This window comes from Loa loa (genome assembly GCF_000183805.2).
Source record: "Loa loa unplaced genomic scaffold supercont3.90, whole genome shotgun sequence".
NCBI classification, from domain to species: domain Eukaryota; kingdom Metazoa; phylum Nematoda; class Chromadorea; order Rhabditida; family Onchocercidae; genus Loa; species Loa loa.
In genome coordinates this window covers 159,031-178,359 of record NW_018108270.1, presented here as the reverse complement: position 1 = coordinate 178,359, position 19,329 = coordinate 159,031, and the positions used below count along the sequence as shown (strand labels likewise).

The 19,329-nt window shown below is 36.3% G+C and overlaps 6 protein-coding genes across 6 annotated transcripts in view; 4 read left to right on the top strand and 2 right to left on the bottom strand.

The window, feature by feature from the left end:
* The window catches only part of LOAG_17547 (hypothetical protein), a 2,069-nt gene extending 936 nt beyond the window's left edge, over nucleotides 1-1,133 (top strand). Inside the window, exons 4-5 of the mRNA XM_020450207.1 lie at nucleotides 473-691; nucleotides 920-1,133. Of these exons, the coding sequence (XP_020306150.1) occupies nucleotides 473-691; nucleotides 920-1,105 (405 nt within the window). The 3' untranslated portion in view covers nucleotides 1,106-1,133. The remainder of the gene's footprint in view (nucleotides 1-472; nucleotides 692-919) is intronic.
* Nucleotides 1,134-2,210: 1,077 nt separating this feature from the next.
* Nucleotides 2,211-4,890, top strand: LOAG_05787 (hypothetical protein; the record flags this gene model as incomplete). The annotated part of the gene is made up of 9 exons (XM_003141324.2): nucleotides 2,211-2,383; nucleotides 2,467-2,565; nucleotides 2,770-2,913; nucleotides 2,993-3,098; nucleotides 3,213-3,404; nucleotides 3,530-3,682; nucleotides 3,784-3,907; nucleotides 4,009-4,203; nucleotides 4,374-4,890. The coding sequence occupies 9 exons, from the start codon at nucleotides 2,211-2,213 to the stop codon at nucleotides 4,394-4,396; spliced, it is 1,209 nt and encodes a 402-aa protein (XP_003141372.1). The 3' UTR covers nucleotides 4,397-4,890.
* On the bottom strand, nucleotides 4,714-7,737 carry LOAG_05786 (hypothetical protein). The gene is made up of 9 exons (XM_003141323.2): nucleotides 7,617-7,737; nucleotides 7,026-7,130; nucleotides 6,660-6,756; nucleotides 6,414-6,470; nucleotides 5,868-6,028; nucleotides 5,663-5,721; nucleotides 5,509-5,589; nucleotides 5,340-5,427; nucleotides 4,714-5,236 (listed from the first exon to the last, which is right to left on the bottom strand). Exons 1-9 carry the CDS (start codon nucleotides 7,665-7,667, stop codon nucleotides 5,072-5,074), a joined length of 864 nt encoding a protein of 287 aa, XP_003141371.1. The 5' UTR covers nucleotides 7,668-7,737; the 3' UTR covers nucleotides 4,714-5,071.
* A 1,172-nt stretch (nucleotides 7,738-8,909) lies between these two features.
* LOAG_05785 (RNA recognition domain-containing protein domain-containing protein) lies at nucleotides 8,910-11,553 on the top strand. Its single transcript, XM_003141322.2, has 7 exons — nucleotides 8,910-9,035; nucleotides 9,189-9,375; nucleotides 9,486-9,565; nucleotides 9,724-9,878; nucleotides 10,247-10,369; nucleotides 10,436-10,588; nucleotides 10,926-11,553. Exons 1-7 carry the CDS (start codon nucleotides 8,927-8,929, stop codon nucleotides 11,337-11,339), a joined length of 1,221 nt encoding a protein of 406 aa, XP_003141370.1. The 5' UTR covers nucleotides 8,910-8,926; the 3' UTR covers nucleotides 11,340-11,553.
* A 417-nt stretch (nucleotides 11,554-11,970) lies between these two features.
* LOAG_05784 (hypothetical protein) lies at nucleotides 11,971-15,772 on the bottom strand (the record flags this gene model as incomplete). Its single annotated transcript, XM_003141321.2, has 8 exons — nucleotides 15,654-15,772; nucleotides 14,247-14,435; nucleotides 13,925-14,068; nucleotides 13,314-13,436; nucleotides 13,115-13,240; nucleotides 12,888-12,976; nucleotides 12,460-12,673; nucleotides 11,971-12,150 (listed from the first exon to the last, which is right to left on the bottom strand). The coding sequence occupies exons 1-8, from the start codon at nucleotides 15,753-15,755 to the stop codon at nucleotides 11,971-11,973; spliced, it is 1,167 nt and encodes a 388-aa protein (XP_003141369.1). The 5' UTR covers nucleotides 15,756-15,772.
* A 696-nt stretch (nucleotides 15,773-16,468) lies between these two features.
* On the top strand, nucleotides 16,469-17,836 carry LOAG_05783 (hypothetical protein; the record flags this gene model as incomplete). Its single annotated transcript, XM_003141320.1, has 4 exons — nucleotides 16,469-16,557; nucleotides 16,842-16,941; nucleotides 17,367-17,465; nucleotides 17,777-17,836. The coding sequence occupies 4 exons, from the start codon at nucleotides 16,469-16,471 to the stop codon at nucleotides 17,834-17,836; spliced, it is 348 nt and encodes a 115-aa protein (XP_003141368.1).
* Nucleotides 17,837-19,329: the final 1,493 nt, after the last annotated feature.

Genomic DNA, 19,329 nt, shown 5'->3' with positions numbered 1-19,329 from the left:
AGAAGAATTCAATTGGATTGAGTATAAGAAAGATGACGGTGACACGACACTTCTACAGGTACAATTATTTGATTAATTATAAGCAAATTTTAGGAAAATTCCACTTTTCATTATTTTTTGATCATGTTTTTTGATTGATAAATAGATGGATTCATTTTAGGTAATCGATTCTAGTGGTTCCCGCGATTTCCTGGCTATGAGACATTTGTATGCAAGGATTGGTGATGCTTTTGTTGTACGTTTCTTATTTCTAGTTAAACAACTTACTTGAAGAGTACAGTTTCAATATAAATTTCAATTAAATAAGATTAGTCAACTTTGAAATCACAAATAGGACGAATTGTATTTGATAATGAAGGAAGAGTTGTTAATTAATTTTGGCCTATATAATCAATTTTACATATAATTTCATTTCATTCTTTCTTACAATTTTATTTTATTTCTCCATACATATAACTGAATTAAATTTTAGGTTGTATTTGCAGTGGATGATCCAATATCGTTGGATGAAGCTAAAGATATCGTTAAAGAGGTCCAAGTACGAAATATCAAAAAAGCCCCGATACTTCTGGTTGCCAATAAGATCGATTTGTATGAATGTGAGGAGCAATGGGCAGCAAAAGGATCGAGAATTTATGCGTTCGAGAATAAGCTTCATTTTGCTGCTCTTTCTGCTACTAATCTTTATCAGGTAACTTTCTGCCTCCCTTCTCTCATGTTTCATAACTTTTATGATTTTGTCTCGAAAGGATATAGACAAATTTACTAGTATTGGGAAATGCTAGAAATTTCATTACTTAAAGTTATTTCTTTTAACTTATTGATTATTTTCCACCATTATTCAAATTGATTGCTTTTCTCGTATCTCAGAAAGGTAAGTTAAATGAGATGGTTCTCTGCAAATGGTCATCTTTTATAGGTAACCGAAATATTTCGGCATATCTTGAGTGAGACTGGGAATTTTCATCCGGGGGAAATGAAAAGACGCCGTCAATCGATGCCAAACACTCGAAGAAGTGGCTACGGTGATATTGAAGTTAAGGCTATTGAACTACTGGCCAGAAAGCATGCTGCGGACAAAAAAAGGTCATGTAATATATCATGAAGTGATATATAGTAGGTTTAAGATAGAGGTCAAATATCATTTTTACCTCCTGATGAATTTTTGTGAGTACCAAATAACTAAATGAGTAATCCAAAAAAGTTTTTTTGAATAACCCCTAGCACATGTCTAAATTGATTCAATCAATAGACTTTAGTATAACATTTCACTATCAGTATTGATATTGATAAAATGCATGTGTTGATAACTCTTCCCCTTCTACCTTCTCTATTCTATGATTGACTTATTATAACGATGTTTATTTGTGAAGAATAAAATATTGAAAAGTAAAATTGAATATCAAATCAGCTTATCAAATAATATTGTGTATGGATTCATTGAAGATAGCTGTAAATGAAACTATGATAATTTCTATTTCATCCTTATTTGCCATACATTAAACTATGATTTATGTGACAAAAAGAGACATCCTTTTGCTCTTTCTTTTCTTTTCTTTTTTTTTCCATTCAAACTCATACTAATGATTTGTCGAGGACAAAAGCTATCACATTATTATCCATACAGCTACTATGATGAATTATACGATAAATATTTGTTTACTACTTTGATCAACATCTGAAAAAAAAAACATTGAATGATATAAAGTGTGGACTGTCTCTATTGAATGACTGAAAACAATTGAAATGCTGTATTATCAAACTATAAATTTAACAACTGGTTTAAAAAATCCCGCCAATTTAAGTTCCATCATATTGCAATAATTTAGTATCTTCGTCAAGCAACACAAAACGAGTATGAATGCTTACAGTTGCATTCATAACTTATATATACTTCAAATTTTTAAATCGTAAACACAGTTTCAGTCATTACAAATATGTCATAGAGGAGGGGGATAGCTGCTGCATGTCACCACTGTTGACATTTCAATATTGATCGATAGTTTGTTGCTCATAGATTACGATTGGAACAGGGTGACTCAGCTATGGCATGACAATACAACAACAACAACAACAACAACGACAACAATAACAACAACAGCATTACTTTTTTCTTTCTCTTCTTCACTTCTTCCTTTCCCGATACAGATCGATCAATACGATAAAAGTGTTTGAATTGAACATAAAGTAACAATAGTCACTATAGTATAATGACAATTTCATACACGGGTAACTTCTGTCGTCTTTTAATTCGATGGAAAGGAAGTTTATGGAGATTAGTTTGGAGAGAGCTGTTCATCTTCCTCATCCTTTATTACATTATTCGACTCTTCTACAATCAAATATTACCAATGATAGATAAAGAAAATCCTGAGAAATACAGGTAATTAATTGGTTATACTTAGGTTAGATTGTAGTGAAATTACTGGTAGCTACCGGTAACTCTGTTAACTTTTATTAATTTAGGGTTGAATTTGAACGAATTGCAATGATGATGGATCAGTACACGAAGCAAATACCTCTTACATTCTTATTAGGATTCTATGTATCCAATGTAGTCGTCAGGTACATAATGAATGTTTCTCTCATTCTCATCAATTGGGAATATTTATTGCCGGAAGATGATCTAGGAGTTGATTGATGTTATTAGCTTGAGCTTCCTCCATATGTTTACCAGAGAATTAGTAAAGTTTTTTATATTATCTGAAACTGTCCTTTGTAGCAAACGTCAGTCTTTTCTTTATTAAGGATTTGTGTGTAGACTTTCAGATGGTGGCGACAGTTTGAATGTATACCTTGGCCAGAAGACTTATTGTCGCTATTATGTACGGTAATACCGGGTAATGATGTTAAGAGCCAACAACGGAGACATACTATCGCTCGATATGTCAACCTGATGGCGGCACTTGTCTAGTTAGTACTTATACTATTTGATTACTTTTGGTATTACAGGTTGCTAGAATTCCATCAATCAAGTACACCAATATTTTAGTCGTGAAATATCTAGCACGATTCGACGTCGTTTCCCGTCGTTGTCACATTTGGTGGAGAGTGGACTACTCACCGATACGGAATTGAAATTGTTGAAGGAAATCTCGGTTGGTATTACTTATCCTCTTTCCTGCATGGCGATTTGACTGGTTGAACATTTTTAGATAGGTTGAATTCAATATTTAGAGAAGAGGCTTGTAACTTGTAGCCATCTATTGCAGAAAGAAATTAAAAATGTACAATGGATGATACCACTTCATTGGGTGCAGCAAATTGTCATGGATGAATTCAATGATAACGCACCTCCTCAGGCTCTCTTGAATCATTTCATGCAAGAATTAAAGGCCTATCGAACGGCCTTCCGCAAACTATTCTCCTATGACTGGGTGAACGTACCATTAGTTTATACTCAGGTACTTTTTTTTCATGAATGATGAAAATATTTGTACCAAGTGAATAAATGTAGAGATAGAAATCTTTTGGAAGGTAATAAAATGATAAATTTGCTATGAAGAATTGAAGATATTGATGGTTGAAGGTAGCAGCGCTAGCCACTTATGCATATTTTGGCTTTTGCCTCATAGGCAGACAGTATCTGGATCCGTCGAAGAAATACCGAGATCATGAGATGGATCTCGTTATTCCCATATTTACAATCGTTCAGTTCCTCTTTTTCGTCGGTTGGTTCAAAGTAAGCGACATGTCACATTTCTGGAAATATTTCTCCTTTACATAACCATTGTTAGTTTAATTGAAACTTTGTTTATAACAACTACTTAATGTTTAGTTCAGGTGGGACAAGACCTGATGCACCCCTTTGGTATGGATGATGACGATTTCGAGCTCGACTACATCTTCGAGCGTAACGTTGGCATATCTTTCGCCATCGTTGATCGACTTCAGATGAACGATTACGGTCCATTTCCATATGATTTATTACATAATACATAATAATGTCAAAGTATTATCCATCTGTAGTCAATATCTTCATCCTTTTTTCAAGATAGAAAATTGCAGAGCCATTGCAAAAAGACAAATTCTGGATGTCGGATGATTCCATAGCTATATCATTGCCGCGAACGGGTCTAGCTAATCAAAACAAGCATCGAAAGCCTATGAGACATATCCCTTCTTATAAACCGAATAGGAATTATGATGCAGAGGAAGGAAAAACGCGATGCAATGCATGGAAAAAAAATGGCATGGATACGAGTAAGTTACATTTACCATGTCCGATAAGTTAACTAGGAAGACCAAATGTCTTCCTTCATTTTATGCGGACACGTCACTATACAGTTGAAGTTAGACAGTGTTGGAGAAGAGTCTTGTTATCTGAATCGCAAAATTAATAAGGAAGTTTCAACTAATTTACCAGTTTGCAGTGTATTATCATGGTGAAGGTTAAAAAAGACGTGCATTCTGGCACAGTCGACTGCTATCCCGACATTACTAGCAAAGTGACAACACTCTTTCCTTCAACACGATATGCAGTTGGCTAGAAAAAAGGTATTGATTTTTCTGGCTGGGATGAATGTCAAATTTCCCAAAATGTTTCTCGTTTCAAAGTCAATCAGTAATTGATCATAGAATTCAAAACCCACAACAAACATGAGAGCAAATCATAAAATTAAAACTGTTCAGTCTACCAGGATCATTGAAGAGATTTGTCGGTTATCACACTAGTACTGTGATTAAAGTTAAGTTTTCACACGCTGATCTTGTGGTACTTCTTACTATTCCTGTGCTTTTTTTATTAAAATGTTCAAAAAGAGGAAGATGAGAAAACCCGCAAAACAAGCATCACATATACAAATAAATATACATTTTGAATATTTTCAACTTTAAAAATAACTAGATGGAGTGGCATCTTCCTTGAAAAAAGCCTCCGATCCAAAGAAAAAACCTAATAGTGAATAAGGCAGGAAGTGTTTGTGCAGTATATCTGTACTTAACTACAATCTGTAATCCCACTTTGCATCTTCCTTAAGCCTCCTCGCACTTCACAATTTCTATGTTTTTTGACAATTTTCTTCACTCCTCTCTCCTTTCATCGTGTGCCATTGTTTATGAATGCAGAAATTCATGTGATAAGCGGAGTGCACTCCAAGGATTGTGTATTTTGAGTATCGGCAGTAGTCACACGAGAGCTCAAGATATGAAGTGCAGGTGTACCACTAATCGCCTTATCATCAGCTATCAGTGGTTTCCTCTGATCATCTCCTGCTCTTGCTAATCTCGTCTCATTCTGAAAACCGCTTAATATATGACATCTCAGAAAAATAGAAAGTGGGAGGCAACGACAAATTCAAATTCAGTTAGGTTAAACAGCGGAATATTCACTGAGGAACCTTATCAGATGTCAGTAAAGCATTTCGACTCGCGTTCATGGCTGTGTTCCTTTTGTGCATCCCTTTCTTATTTTCTCCTGTTGTTAACCTGAATAAGATGCGCCAGAATTATCAGAACAGAGCTACAGCGGTGAATAATGAAGGAGAATCAACAAAATCTATATTATACCTTTTAGTAATTTCTTGTAACGCTGAGCTGGTTGATTCTTTGATATGAAGTGCTGAGAGGCGTTCCTGTTCATTATTTAATCTGAAATATCCAGTCAATGTAGTTTCGTCACTGAACCGTTTGGAAAGCTTCACCAGAAGATATTGCAACTTACATTTTCACAATTTCTTTGATAAGCATACGAGTTTCGGTTAGTTCTGATTCACCGAAAGGCTGAAATATTTCCTTTTAAATAAATCGTAGGCCTAGGAAATGTCTCTGTAAATATCTGTACAACTATGAATGATAGCAGCAATATAACTTTTTGTTAATGAAATCTGGAAAATACTGCACAGAGAAGGGCAAAAACATGTCCTGACCTCATGTCGATACCTGCAGTGTTCTGCCACCAAACCGATTCGTTCACAGAGGTGTTCTGATAACGAAGGTAATGCTATTTGACGGATTCGAGACAAATAAGCATACATCGATTCGCCTGCTACGCGACCAAGGTCACCATTTATGAACTCTAACTGTCGCTCTGGAATCTTAACAGTTGAAGATATCTGACTGAAGCCGCATTACTCTTTAGACGAAAATCCAGAAAACTAAGTATTCATTCTAACCAAATTTGACCCGATTTTTTTTCAATACGCGACGAATTGCACATAAAAAGATGACATAATTAAAGACAAAGTTTTTTAAATGTAGGTTGGTATTTTGTGCCATTTTTTCCAACTTGAAGCTCCATTACAATCTACATATACCACACATACAAGCACAACCTGTCTGTGTACCTTCCGTTACTGATGATGCTATCTGGGTAAGTAATAAGGCGTGATGATAACAATAAAGCAAACCAGAAAGACTAACGCAAGACTCACTAAATGTAAAGATTGGTGACCCTAATCATACCAGAAAGTTACCAATTTCTCGCAACTCGTCCATGGCAATCATTCGGTTGATATATGGTGCACCGGCATCTAAAATCAACCTAATTTACTTGGGGCAGTAAAAAATTTTATCACTGATAAAGTGATTTTATCATTTTACCACTTTTGGAGAGGTGAATGAAATGGAAAAAGAAAAAGACCCACTCAAAAAAAAGATCTCTTCCGCTATTGGAGAATAAGCAGCAATAATCAGGATCAACATATCGAGAAAAAACTTACGTTCCGCAATAGTTCCAATTTCGGTAAACTTTGGAGCACGGAGAAGTTGAAACTGTCGAACAATTTCAATGCCTCGATCAAGTTCCTCCTTTTTGCGCTAAATACAAATCAGATGCATGAAATGTTTTTCGGAACTGTAAAAAGACAAATGGATGGATAAATCACTATTTAACCATTCTCGTGCTATTCTCTCCCATTTCTGTAATTAAGCAACCAAGCAGGACATGAAGCACTTGAGTATCAAAACCTGCCCAACGCCAGCTTACATCGCTGGAAGTAATACACCGATAGCTGTTTTGTCTTTTATTACCAGAAGAGGGACCCGCTGATGGAAGCAAGAAAGGGAACAACTGAACGGATGAATACCTTTGACAAACCCGCACCAACGACAATATTGGCTTCCCGTCGTACACTGTTATCACGCATCCGGAATATCTGCCGTTGTACAAATATCGCCAAAATGATAGTAATCTATAATTTCGACGACTATCATTTTCATTTTCCATTCCTTAAAGTTTTATCCAGCAGCCAAATAAATTAAACATTCATTTACGTAATTCAGAAAGCAATCACTCGAACAGTCTAACTATCAAACGCCTCAGCGATTCAACAAACAGTGGTCATGGCGCTAGAGTCCAATAGTTTCCAAGCGATGATTCGCGAGGACTATTAAAAATTATCTTCCTTCTCTTCCATATTATAATGTTAGTCTAAGTTTAACCAATATGCTGAGAGTCCTGACTAAAGTTTATTTCCAAAATAACAGAATTCACTACTTTTGAACTTTGGTCCCCTTTAGAAATAGAAAACCAAAGTGGTCTCTGGCCAAAGAAAGGTTGGGAATCACTATGCTAGACCAATAGAAAGACTATAAAAAGTATCAAAAGTGAGAGTAGAGGATAATACCACGCATTATTGCTCTACCAGATCCAGTGAAATATGTGGATAAGAACATACCAGTACGCCAACAGTAAAAAGGAACAGCACTGAATAACCATCAATGACCATCACTGTTCTCACTCGCAACCGGTTACTACCCTTCAAGGACGGAATGAAATGTATGTTTCAATCCCTGGAATCCGAGTAAGTATATGGTTAGATCTTGCTCAACTTAGCCTAACTCAAGTCAAACCAAACCAAATTCGTTTAACTAACACGAACTGAATCAATTCAAATTTATTTGATTAATTCAAGTCAAATCAATTCGGATTCTCAGTTGGAAACCAAACTAACATTATAAATAGCATTAATTCCTGTGCATATTTATTGCAGTTCATTTAAAAAAGAAAATTTCCCCCATTTCATTAATGTTTATCGTTGATCGAAGTCAAAACCGCAGGCTTCACTGTTACCCTGTTACGTGGTCTGCAGCCTATCTTTCGTATAAAATTAAACTTAAGGCATTAGATGAATGACTGTACTTCCGAAATTTCGACACAATAACTTTTGCCTTTCAATAATTACCAATAAATTATTGTTGAGAAAACTATCCCAAAAATCCAAGAATTGGACTACCAATAAGTATGTTTCTTGTGCTGAATTGTGTTTTCCGCTAAAAAGTGTTCAAGGAGTAATGTAAATGACAGGAACAACATGTAATAGATATTATGAAAGGGATTTTCGGGTATTTAATCCTTTTCCATTTTCCATATTCTCTGTAAACATGCGTATTTTTTACATATACATTTATATATACATTAATCACTGTTAGATCAAAAAAGAGTTTCTATATCCCTCATTTTAGCATTAATGCTATCATCTTTTCGCCAGAAAAAAAAATGGAATCTTAGTATAGTCTTTCTTAATAAATTAAAAAGTATTAGCTAAACAAAGCGATATGCTGGACAATTCCGTCTCACATCACACTTCTCAATCATCCACTACCCTGACCTCTCATTTTTCATAGCGGGTCAAGGGCCGCGAAATGACAAAATGTGGACCAGAAAGACACTCCATGCTGTTGGTTGGGTGGTTGCAGTGTGGTCCTGTAACTTTGTGGTACTCTGGGTAATGGTGGTGATGCTCGCTGCTGAAGTACCATAACTTGGTTTTGTTACAGTTGATACTTATTCAAATCACCCTTTATTTTACTGCTTATTTTATTTGGATAATGAATTTAGTTATAATACGTGAAGGTGCGGGACTGTTTATGATATAGAAATATGCAGAAAAATTCAGTGATGTCATAGTCTTGTTGCTGAGTCCCTCATAGCGTATGTTGGGGAATAAATCAGACTACGTTTTTTGCATAAATTTTAGACTGGAAAATGAGTGACGTTGATGTACCACCACGTGAAGAAGAAGAAGAGGAAGAGGAACGTGTTGAGACGAAGGAAAACGATGGTGGTGAACAGGAGAATGACCAAGCTGTATCAGGTAGGTGTGCATTTGTGCATGTCTCATCCTTTCCCCACGAGCTGAAGGCATAGTAAACAGGCATCTCCAGAATCGACTGTTTTACAGTTGTGAGTTGAACTGGGGACGGCAAAGTTTGAAGTGAAGAATTGTATAATTATTTTTATTGTTAAGCTCCGGCAGATGGTGAGGAAGTGGATCATGTGTGTGTTTGTGCTACCGAAGATGAAGACTGTACACCACTCGAGCTGCCTCTTGCATCCGATGGCACCTTGCCATGTTCCACGTTGTCGCATTCTTTTCCGAAAGCAGTCGGATTGAAGTACAAGAATCCCGCAACAGGCCTATTCCGTAGTCTCCCGTAAGTAATTCTTTGGTTTTCATGTGTTCTCCCACTGTAGTGCAGAAACCATAAGGTCTAGCACATTGACTTAGAGCCGTTATCAGGTTTTTTATTACATCCTTTTGCAGAGTGGATGAGGGAAAAAAATGTGTGTTGGCGCCGAAAGGAGGTTGGCATGGTCATCGCTATGTAGCGATCATCGATGATTGTAAGTTTTGTAAAAGTTCGTCCTCCCTCTTTCTGGGATTCAGAATGACACACCCCGGTGAAGTGGTAGTAGCAGCATCAGTGGCAGTTCGGTTTCTGTTCCATCTCACATATTGACGCTTTATTTATGCTGTTGACACGTTCAGCTGGATGTTTTAGCGTTATCGTCGAGTGACAGACTGGAAGGACAGTGCGGACAGACTGATCGATTAAACATGCCCGTTGATCTATTCGTCCGCAATCTATCATTCAAAACTACTGAGGAACAGCTCAAAAAGTTTTTCGAGCAGTACGGTGAAGTGCAATACGCTGAGGTTCTATTCTTGAATTTACATATCAGCACAAATGATTGCTTTTTTCGTAATTTGATTTTGACGTTTTCTTTCTTTGGTTCTGTTGCATACCTTTCGGAACTATATTTCAGTAGTTTATATCACACTGACAACTTAGCTATTATCAGATAACTATTAGTGGGAAGGAGGGAAAGGAGGTCGGTGGATAATATCATGGCCTGTCGGTGCAGGTGGGCGTGATCTGGGTTAAGACCTATGGTGTGGTGCTCTGGATCACTATGTTGTTTCTTTTTTATCTGAAAATTTGGCAAAAATTGCTTTTTCTGAACAAAAAAATCGGTGGTTATGGAGATATATTGCTATAACATTATTGGTAGAAGTTTTTTCAGGTGAAGAAAGATTACAGAACAGGTCTTCCTAGAGGCTATGGTTTTATCAAGATGAAAACTTTGGAGGACCAAGAAAAAGTGCTAAAGGAAGGCGATTTCTACATTGACGGTCGCATGGCCCAAGTCAGTGGTAATTTTGTTTCTGACTTTCGTCGTTATGCTTCTGTGTAGACATAAAAAGTCTTCCAGGTAAAATATCCGGATCATGGACAGGATGGCGGAGACCAGGATGACCGAATCACAACGAAAATCTATGTCGGCCGGGTCTATGCTGAGATTACGGAAACAGATCTTCACAAATTGTTCGATGAAGAAGCGAAGAAAATATCGCCACTTGCCAAGGTATTTTGATCAGTGTCCACAAATGTAAGATCTCTTCTTACTTTTCTCCCCTCTTTCAGTTAAGGGTTCGTGTTTATAATGTTTGGGTGCAACACATTTTTGTAATTTCAAGAGGAAAAGTGGAATGTAGAGGAGGAAGTTAGAAGTAAAGGTTTGTTCCATGCAAATGAGGATAAGGTTTAGCCCAAAAAACCAAGACATGAAAGCAGAGCTGAAGGACTCTTTTCTTAATTTGCTTGTAACGAGATATAGCTCTTCTTAACGTTGATGCTGCAACCTACATGTTCTCTTTGCTAATATATTTGGAAAACAAAAACACTTGAAAGATTCATTCCAGGTTGAGCGAGTGTTCCTACCTAAACCATGCCGTGGTTTTGCGTACGTATCGCTGAATGACCCGAAAGTAGTTAAACGGCTTTGTCAAATCCGTGATTTCGTTTGCGCCGGTAAGAGTATTTATGTCAGTATACCTCGTCCAAAAAAGCAGGAATCGGAACCCGTTCGTTATTCTGGAATGAGGGACTATCGTTCGCATCCATATCGATCATCCTACGGTCGATGGGACGACGAGCCGATAAGTCGTAAAGGTTACTACAATGATGACCCATATGCGGGGCGAACACGAAGCTTGTTCGATGATTTCCCATCATCCGGTGGATATGGTAGTCGTTCCGGAGACATGTATGGTGGGGGCGGTTATACAGGAAGCAGTAGTTACGGATCGGGTAGTTCATCTAGAAGCTGGCGATAAGCGACAAATAACGTCTTGCGCTCATTCATTGTTACTTTTTGTGAAAATTTTCTGATCGTGATGCTGTGTAATCATGACCCAATAGGGTCTACATCAATAGTTCTTTACATTTCTTTCTGTGAAAATTTATAACTTTATAAATATTTGTGTTTAATAGTTCTCACTCATATTTATTTTGTTCATTAAATATTAGTGAAATAAAACTGGAATACCCATAAAACTTGTAAAGAAATAATCCTTCCCGAAAAAAAAGTGCTGACTAGAATCAGCGAAGTTTTTAGCTTCTAATCATCCTCCGATGAAAAATGGGAGGTACAACTAAGTGCTATACAAAGCACTAATTGGGTGGAGTGGCGCTTTGAATGATTTCCGTACAGTTAGTTCGTTTCAATATTGCAAGATAACTCGGATAAAGGAATCACAAAAGCTAGAAGAATCCCAATAAATCAGATGGTCTATGACATGAAACGAAAGATTGGATTACGGAAGAGTTGCCACTGTTCTACAAGAGAAAAGCCTACTTAAGTTAACGAACGTTGGGAACTGACGTACACTGTCTACTGCAGACAACACGAAAAGGCTGACTGCAGAATGTTCACAGTGCACTCAAGATGATGACGCGAAGAACTTTTTAAACAGATTCATCATCCGAAGGTTGTGAAAGGAGTATTTTCTGGTGACGTTGTCGCTTGAGTGGTGGGGATTCTTCACCAAACATCGCTTTCTCCATCACCTCTGTGACAAGATGTGGATTTGTCTCTTTCAGTAATCGCCAGGCGTGTGACGCCAACACGGAATGATTGGTGCGTAGCTGCAACTATTCAATTTGAATGGCCTTAGTAATGTAATACTATCGTAAAGCATATTTATTAAAAGCAAGAGTAGAAAAGATGAAAAAAGTTGGGAACTGACTAGAATTTGAAGCAATCAAAAAAGCAAAAAAGCAACAGAGCATAAGAAATGGATGTGGATTACATTTAAAAAAAAAAAGAAAGAATGCAATAACAGAGAACAAAGCGGAGTAAGTATCCAAATGAATTTGCAAGCCAAGCAGGAAATTCTTCAGGTGTGTATATATGGAGAAGGGAAGACGTGGTTCTAAAGTCATTCACGAACTTACCAAATCAACTACAGCTCTTCGAAGTATTTTACAATTATACAGGTCGGCCAAGTATAGCATCTCCCCGACATTATTTTTATCAATCTGATTGCAAAGTTTTCGTTCGCAGATCAGTTTAAGGTCATCCATTTGGTATCTTTCTGCTAATATCAATACGTTCGCTACTTCGGTATCCAGTTCCATTTCCCCCGTGTACATATATCGCAACATACACCTAAAAAAATTCCGTAAGATGGTCGAAGACAACCTAGCACTTTCCTCAAATAAATATTACAAAATGGTAAAACAGCAAAAAGTAGATTGTAGTAAGTCGACGGACAAAAATGGAATACATGATTAGAAAACGAAGAATAAAAATGATTTTATGACATAAGAAGTGAGCTTATTACCAATTTTACATGATAACAAAAACAAGAATGATTGAATACCTAACAGCTTCATATTCAGCATCTTCAATAATGACTTTCTTCTCTGTACTTTCTATTAACTGGTCATATGAAAACATCGCTTTAAACACCTGCAATATATGACATTATCTCTCCAGATCCTAACGTTTAAAAAATATCGTTCTTTTTTCATTCTATCAATATATTAAATATCTCTTTGCTTAGGGAATGATTTAGTCCATTTCTAGCGGAATGTGTGAGAAGCTTACCTCTGAGTGAGCTGATAAAACAAATTTGTTAACAGGAATCTGTCTTCCGGAACATTCCAAAACGCAGTCAGCCATAAAACCATTATCGAATGCTGCTAACTGCCGCTTCACAAAATCACCGCTTACCTAAATCGGATGTGAATGACGAAAGAATTATAATCAAGGACCAAGTGATTCAGGAAATGCCAAAACTACCTACCGTTCGAGCATTTGTGTTCAGCAATTTCCAAGAATTGTAACACTGAGTACGATTGATATCCGGCAACAATTCAATATGGCATGATATAACAAGTGAACCATCATCTCGCACGCAGTTCAAAATCTAAATATCTCGAAAATTATCTTGCCGTCAAAATTTTCATTATCATCGTTCGACCTGCAAAGTGACAAAGCGAAAACGAAGGAAAAATGACATTCAGACTATCAAAATACTAGCACTATTTAAAACGTTTAGTTTCTTTATTCGTGATTTGCTCTCAGAGTGGCTTCTCTCAATGTCAATATACAAGAAATCTTTTGTTCCAAAACGGAGAATGTAAAATGCAAAGAGGGCTCCATAAGTTTTGTTTATATTATTTTTTATTTAAGCATAAAAAATGATTGGTAACTGCTGTAGTTCCTACACGCCTTCACCAAAGTAGCAATGCTCTGCTGTTATTTCATAAGTTCAGTTACTTCATAAGTTCTTCATATTACAGCTTTCTTTTCTCCTTGCAAACTTCATAAATTGCATCCATGAAGCAAATGACACTCCTTTAAAAATAAGTTCAACTTCTGTTTATTGATTAATTACGAATAAAAATTCATAACCTTCTGTTTGGGGATATTGCGCAGACCCCAGGAATGTCCACCTTTCGGAGGTTTAGCATGAAATTCGCCAACGTTGACATTGCTGAACAGCGCCACCCCTTTGTCGTTTAAAAAATGAAACCGATATTCCACTTTAATGCGTACCTGGACAGAAACTATAATATTGAAACAAAGCTACTTCTTTCCCATGAAATTCCATCGGATCGCAGAGCAATGAAAATGAATGAAAATGAAAGAATCCACTGGAAATGATAAAATGGTAAACGGATAACTTCCCATATAATTCACAGATGTCTTTTACGGATCTCAGAACAATACGTACCTCTTTCGTTGGTGATGTAGAAGACATTTTCAGGAACAACGAAACGTTATTTGCATTCTCAGCTCGCTTTCCTCCTGGATACAAACACAACTGCCAGAAAGCTTCTGGAAGTTGTGGGTGACGGAACAGACCTGTCCGTAAGCAGTTACCTGGTAGCGCAAGTTTCACAAGAGTCGTGAAGTTCTCAATCTGCAAGAATCTATATTGTAGAACCGACAAAAATTAAACATTTTCATTAGGATGTTTTCAGACTGATTTTACATAATTCATTAAATTGCTGTTATTAAAGGAGGTAATCATCCTTCCGATCCTCTTATCTAAACCGCTTTTTCATCCAATAATACATGCTCAGGCAAAAAGTTTCTCTTCATTAGTGGACAGCTACAGTCAGCATCTACACATGTACAGATGTCAATTAAATCAATATATATCAATTTTAATGTCGTATGATTCGGTTTCTTAAAAATTATTGAACTTTTAGACTATATTCCCTCCGATCCTCAAATGAAGTTCGAGCTAATGCTGAACTTAGTATTTTTCTTTATAGGATATGTTTTCCAATAAAGACATCGAAACAGTTATACGCCATTAATTTACGATGGTAATAAGAAGGCGACTTTTCCATGGATTCAGATCCTTTCGCTTGGCAACAAAGTTGGGATAACAAAGACTTGATATCATGTTCGACGTCCAAAATCCCACCAACCGTCCATCAATAAAAACTCTCTTGACAATGCAAATTTCTGTTTGTAATTTTCCAAGCAAATAAAGATGTCGTAACTTTTAATTCCTCAATTTTAACTCATTAATCTCCTTAGCTATAACTGGGCATTAAAACCACAACAATTCTAAACTGAGCAAGACGGTGATCTATGCAGTTTTACTACAAAAACAAATCAATGAATCACCTCATGAAGTCTTTATTGCTGCTTCTGAAGTTGATCTATATCGCATTCTATCTGATGCTATTAAAATCAGTGTATAATTCAGTAGCAAACTAACGCTGACCTCCAAGCATCATCAGATAGCTTCATACCAAATGATCGAAGGTGGTAAAGTAAATATTTCGTCCGAAACTTTTATCAGTGTTAATCAATAACCAAATTTCGCAAAGTCTGGATTTCTCTGCCCCACACTTATCATGTTTCATTAGTTTGAAAGGTCAAATATTCCCCACTGGTTCCTTTTCCACATTATCTGACTTCCTGTCATCATATTCTTTCTGTTGTTCCTAATTGAGCAACGTCCCTCCCTTACTTTTCAAGTTGTCTGAGTGAGCTTAAAGCTTAATCTTTCACGCATTAAAGCGCAGAGGTATAAGTAGTTTAGCTGATCGCCTTTTTTTTTGGTTCAGTAATGAATTTACTCTTTTTTTTTTTCGGTTAAACGAAGTGTTTTCAATCTTACCTTCCACTGTTGACTGAGGTGCAATGCATCCACAGGAGTAATATAGGAACTCTTCGTATAAGTACTAGGGGACATGTCGCATAAGTAATCCGACCTATTCATACTGCACGCCTAGAAATCATAACCAATATAATGAAAAGCGACCACTAAGAAAAAAAAACTCAACACTGAAGGAACACTTCGTCTTTTGTACCCGTCAGTGCACGGGTGCACGGTTGACCTTTTGACCTGTTCAGATTGACGACTACCGTATATAACATGGTCCAACATACATTCAAAACACAATTAATCTAATAAATTTAGTAATACGACCCTTCAGAGCACCGTTCATCGGTGTCAACTAAACCAACGGACATGTCACTTGCATCTAGTTGAAAATATCCACTGAGACTGAACCGCTGAATACTTGTTTTTACGGCAAACACTAATCCATTAACAAGTTTCCGGAGAAAAGAGATTTACTAGGGAATGTATCTCGCGGTGTGAGGGTCAGTTTTGGGATATATCTCTAGAGAAGTGGGTCAATTTCAAATGCACTTTGCACAGAACTCGAAAAGATGATCAATTATTTAGATAAATGAAATGAATCAAACTATCTCAAAAACAGTGGGTGACAAATGGTGCTTCTTTACTAGCTTGTCATTGATGTAAAGCCTTATTACTTGGAGAATAAGTGGTACAGTAGTACTTGCCAAATTATAAAGTGGGAAATTTTATCGGTTAAGAATTTCAAAAAGTAACTGTCCTAACTACCGTAGTTGTTATGATCATATTTTGCTGTGTTCCATTAGATTGAAATGAAATTACAGGACTGAATGGGTGGTGATGATGCGAAGTTGATATCGAATATACGAAGTCAGCTGGATCGTCTTATGCTGCAACTATCTGAAATTGAACACGAAAGGTAAGGTTTTCAGCTGTATGCGAATACATTGCAAACACAGGCATGAAAGTCCATTTTATGAATTAGCTCATCTGTAAATGAACTAATTCATAAAATGGACTTTCAAGAAGGAGAGAAAGGCATGTAAGAATTTTTGCTGGAAGTATTCAGTCTGAAATCTCGAAGTTGATTTATTACATGCAAATTTCAACTCAGATTTTGCCTGTTTATGCAATATAATCAGTTTTATCTCATTCATAGGCTTTTACTACCTTAGTATAGTCTGTAAAAATTGTATTTTGTAGGTATATGCTATTACCAGATATGAGATGCTGTATTTTTAGAGATTCACTGGATAACGATGAATATCTGGAAATGAAAAATGAAACAGTGGAACAACTGAAGGTAGTAACCTTTACCTTCCAGACTTAATTAACTTTATACCGTGCACATTTTCATTTTAGTTTAGCGAGTTTCTATTTCATTTAGTTTTGCTTTTGGGTAAAATTAAACACAGAAATCACTGCAAAATTTCGACTTGATAAATTGTTTTTCCGGAACTGGAACGAACATTGGATCGTATGAAATGTGGTGATGTTTCATTAATTGATGAGCTGACTGCTACAAAAATGGTAATTTCATTGCGAACATTTTTAATTAAAAAGTTAAGTAATTATTAGTACAAATGCTGGAATTTTGCTTGGCATAAGGTCTGTTTCTTATCAATTCTTCATTGGAACACAATATGGATTGTTTGTTCTCCAATAATTATTGCAATTTATTTTCTCACTTATTTATTTTACTATCTGTTTCTTTTTTCCTTTATTTAGGCGATCCAGAACGCAATCAGTGAAGCCTTCAAAACGCCAGAAATTGTGGCAATTTTTGCCAAAAAAGAACCTGCCTTACTTCGACAGAAACTAATGCAGGTTAATTTTGTAGCAGAACTTCAAAGAAAAGTGGGATAGAACTCGTGTAGGTGTTTGAATCACCGGTAGTGGAGAAGGGAAGGAAGGAATATCATGGATATCGAGGATGAAACATTCGAGAGATTGTTTGATGATGTGTGTAAATGATGTATGATTATCCAGTTTAAGATCTTGAGAGTAGAGTAGAGCGATTGCTTGGTTAGTCGATGCGATGTGGATGCACGTGTGTGGTCATCAAATTTTGAATATTTGAGGGATTGCTTGATTTAATGATGCAATGTGATGCGTATGCGTGACCAACTAATTTTTAGGTGGAAACCGAGCATCGGTTACGAAAGATATCAGACGAAATATTTAAAGCAAAAAATTAGAAATTCTGTATGCTTTGTATAAACTGAACGACCACTTGTCAGAAGAAGAGCGAAATATTATGGAAGCTGCCTCCAAAATTTCGGATTTCCGATTTGAATTAGCATCCAGCCATTTGAGTTGCGATGAGTCTGTTATCAATATTAACTTGTAGCACTGGTGCCTAAATTTTCTTGATTCTTGTCTCAAGTAGTAGCTTTTATCCTGTTCCAAATCAATTTTTTTTTCGTTTCAATCAAAAATATGTAAAGTTTATATTTCTGGTTGAAATGAAATATCGTCTTCAAGCTAGAAATATCCCAGATTATTCCTCCACTGAAGTTTCTGAAATGGGATTCAATTGTAGTACTTATGAAGCGGACTAGACTTTTCCGTATTCGATGGTCGAATCGTTTAATGAAAATATGGCCCGTTTATTGATGATCTGTGATGATCTTCTTGTATGTCTGTTATTCTATGATCCTGTTTTTGCTTCTTTTGATTCATCATGCTTAGCTTTTTGTAAATTGTGTGTTAAAACATTTTATGTACAGAGTTTATAAGTTTTTTCTTTGTTAGTTATACATGGATTCTTGTGTAATAAATTTTTAACTTATTAATCATTTCGGAATTGCAGCCCTTCGTTCATCCGATAGGGTATCGTTGGTGTTGGAATTTTTGACGAAAACGAATGCGCATTCATATAAAAATCATGTAAAAAGTGATCTGCATGCAGATCACGTAAGACAAACTAATTTTACTCAGTATAATACTATGAAATTGAAAAATACTTTAACCCAGCAGTCAACTGGGGAAAACTTTGTAATTTTTCTTTCGTAAAATTCTTATATGACTTTATCTTTTACGTCTTGTTTTCGTAGTATGCAGTGATTTTAACAATAAGTGAAGCATTATTCTGTTTTATAAACAGGAATCCAGAAATCGATTTTCAAGTTACTTACATAGGTAAAGTAGCTTTCGTTTAGACCGGTACCTTTCCTGATATATACTTGTCATACAGCATCTTTCAGTTTCATTATAGAATTATACTAAGTAAAATTAATTTATCTTACGTGACCTTTGCAGAAAGCTTCAATAACTTTCAGTACTACGAGACAAATCATTTCATTGCTATATCTTTGTAATACTTAAACCTTAATACTTCTTTTTCACTTTCCCTCTTAAGAAGTATCTGATTAAGTGTATTTAGTATAATGTCCTTTATACCTAGATGTGTGAGCGTCAAATGGACGTGTCACTTTTGGGAAAAGGGGAAGAAGCAGTTGTCCTTACATGAAATGATATGAAATAAAAATGTAGTGCTCGTTCTTCCTCTAGTGCCACTGCAATGCAATGATATATATTTTCATTCATCCGGCCATCGATCCAAGAGAAGTTGAGAGTGTATCGGGGATCGGGATGGAAGGAGGGATGAGGAAGGAGTTCGTTCCTCTTCTCATCCCAGACCTTCACTTCATCCTCCCACACACACACACACACACACACACACACACAC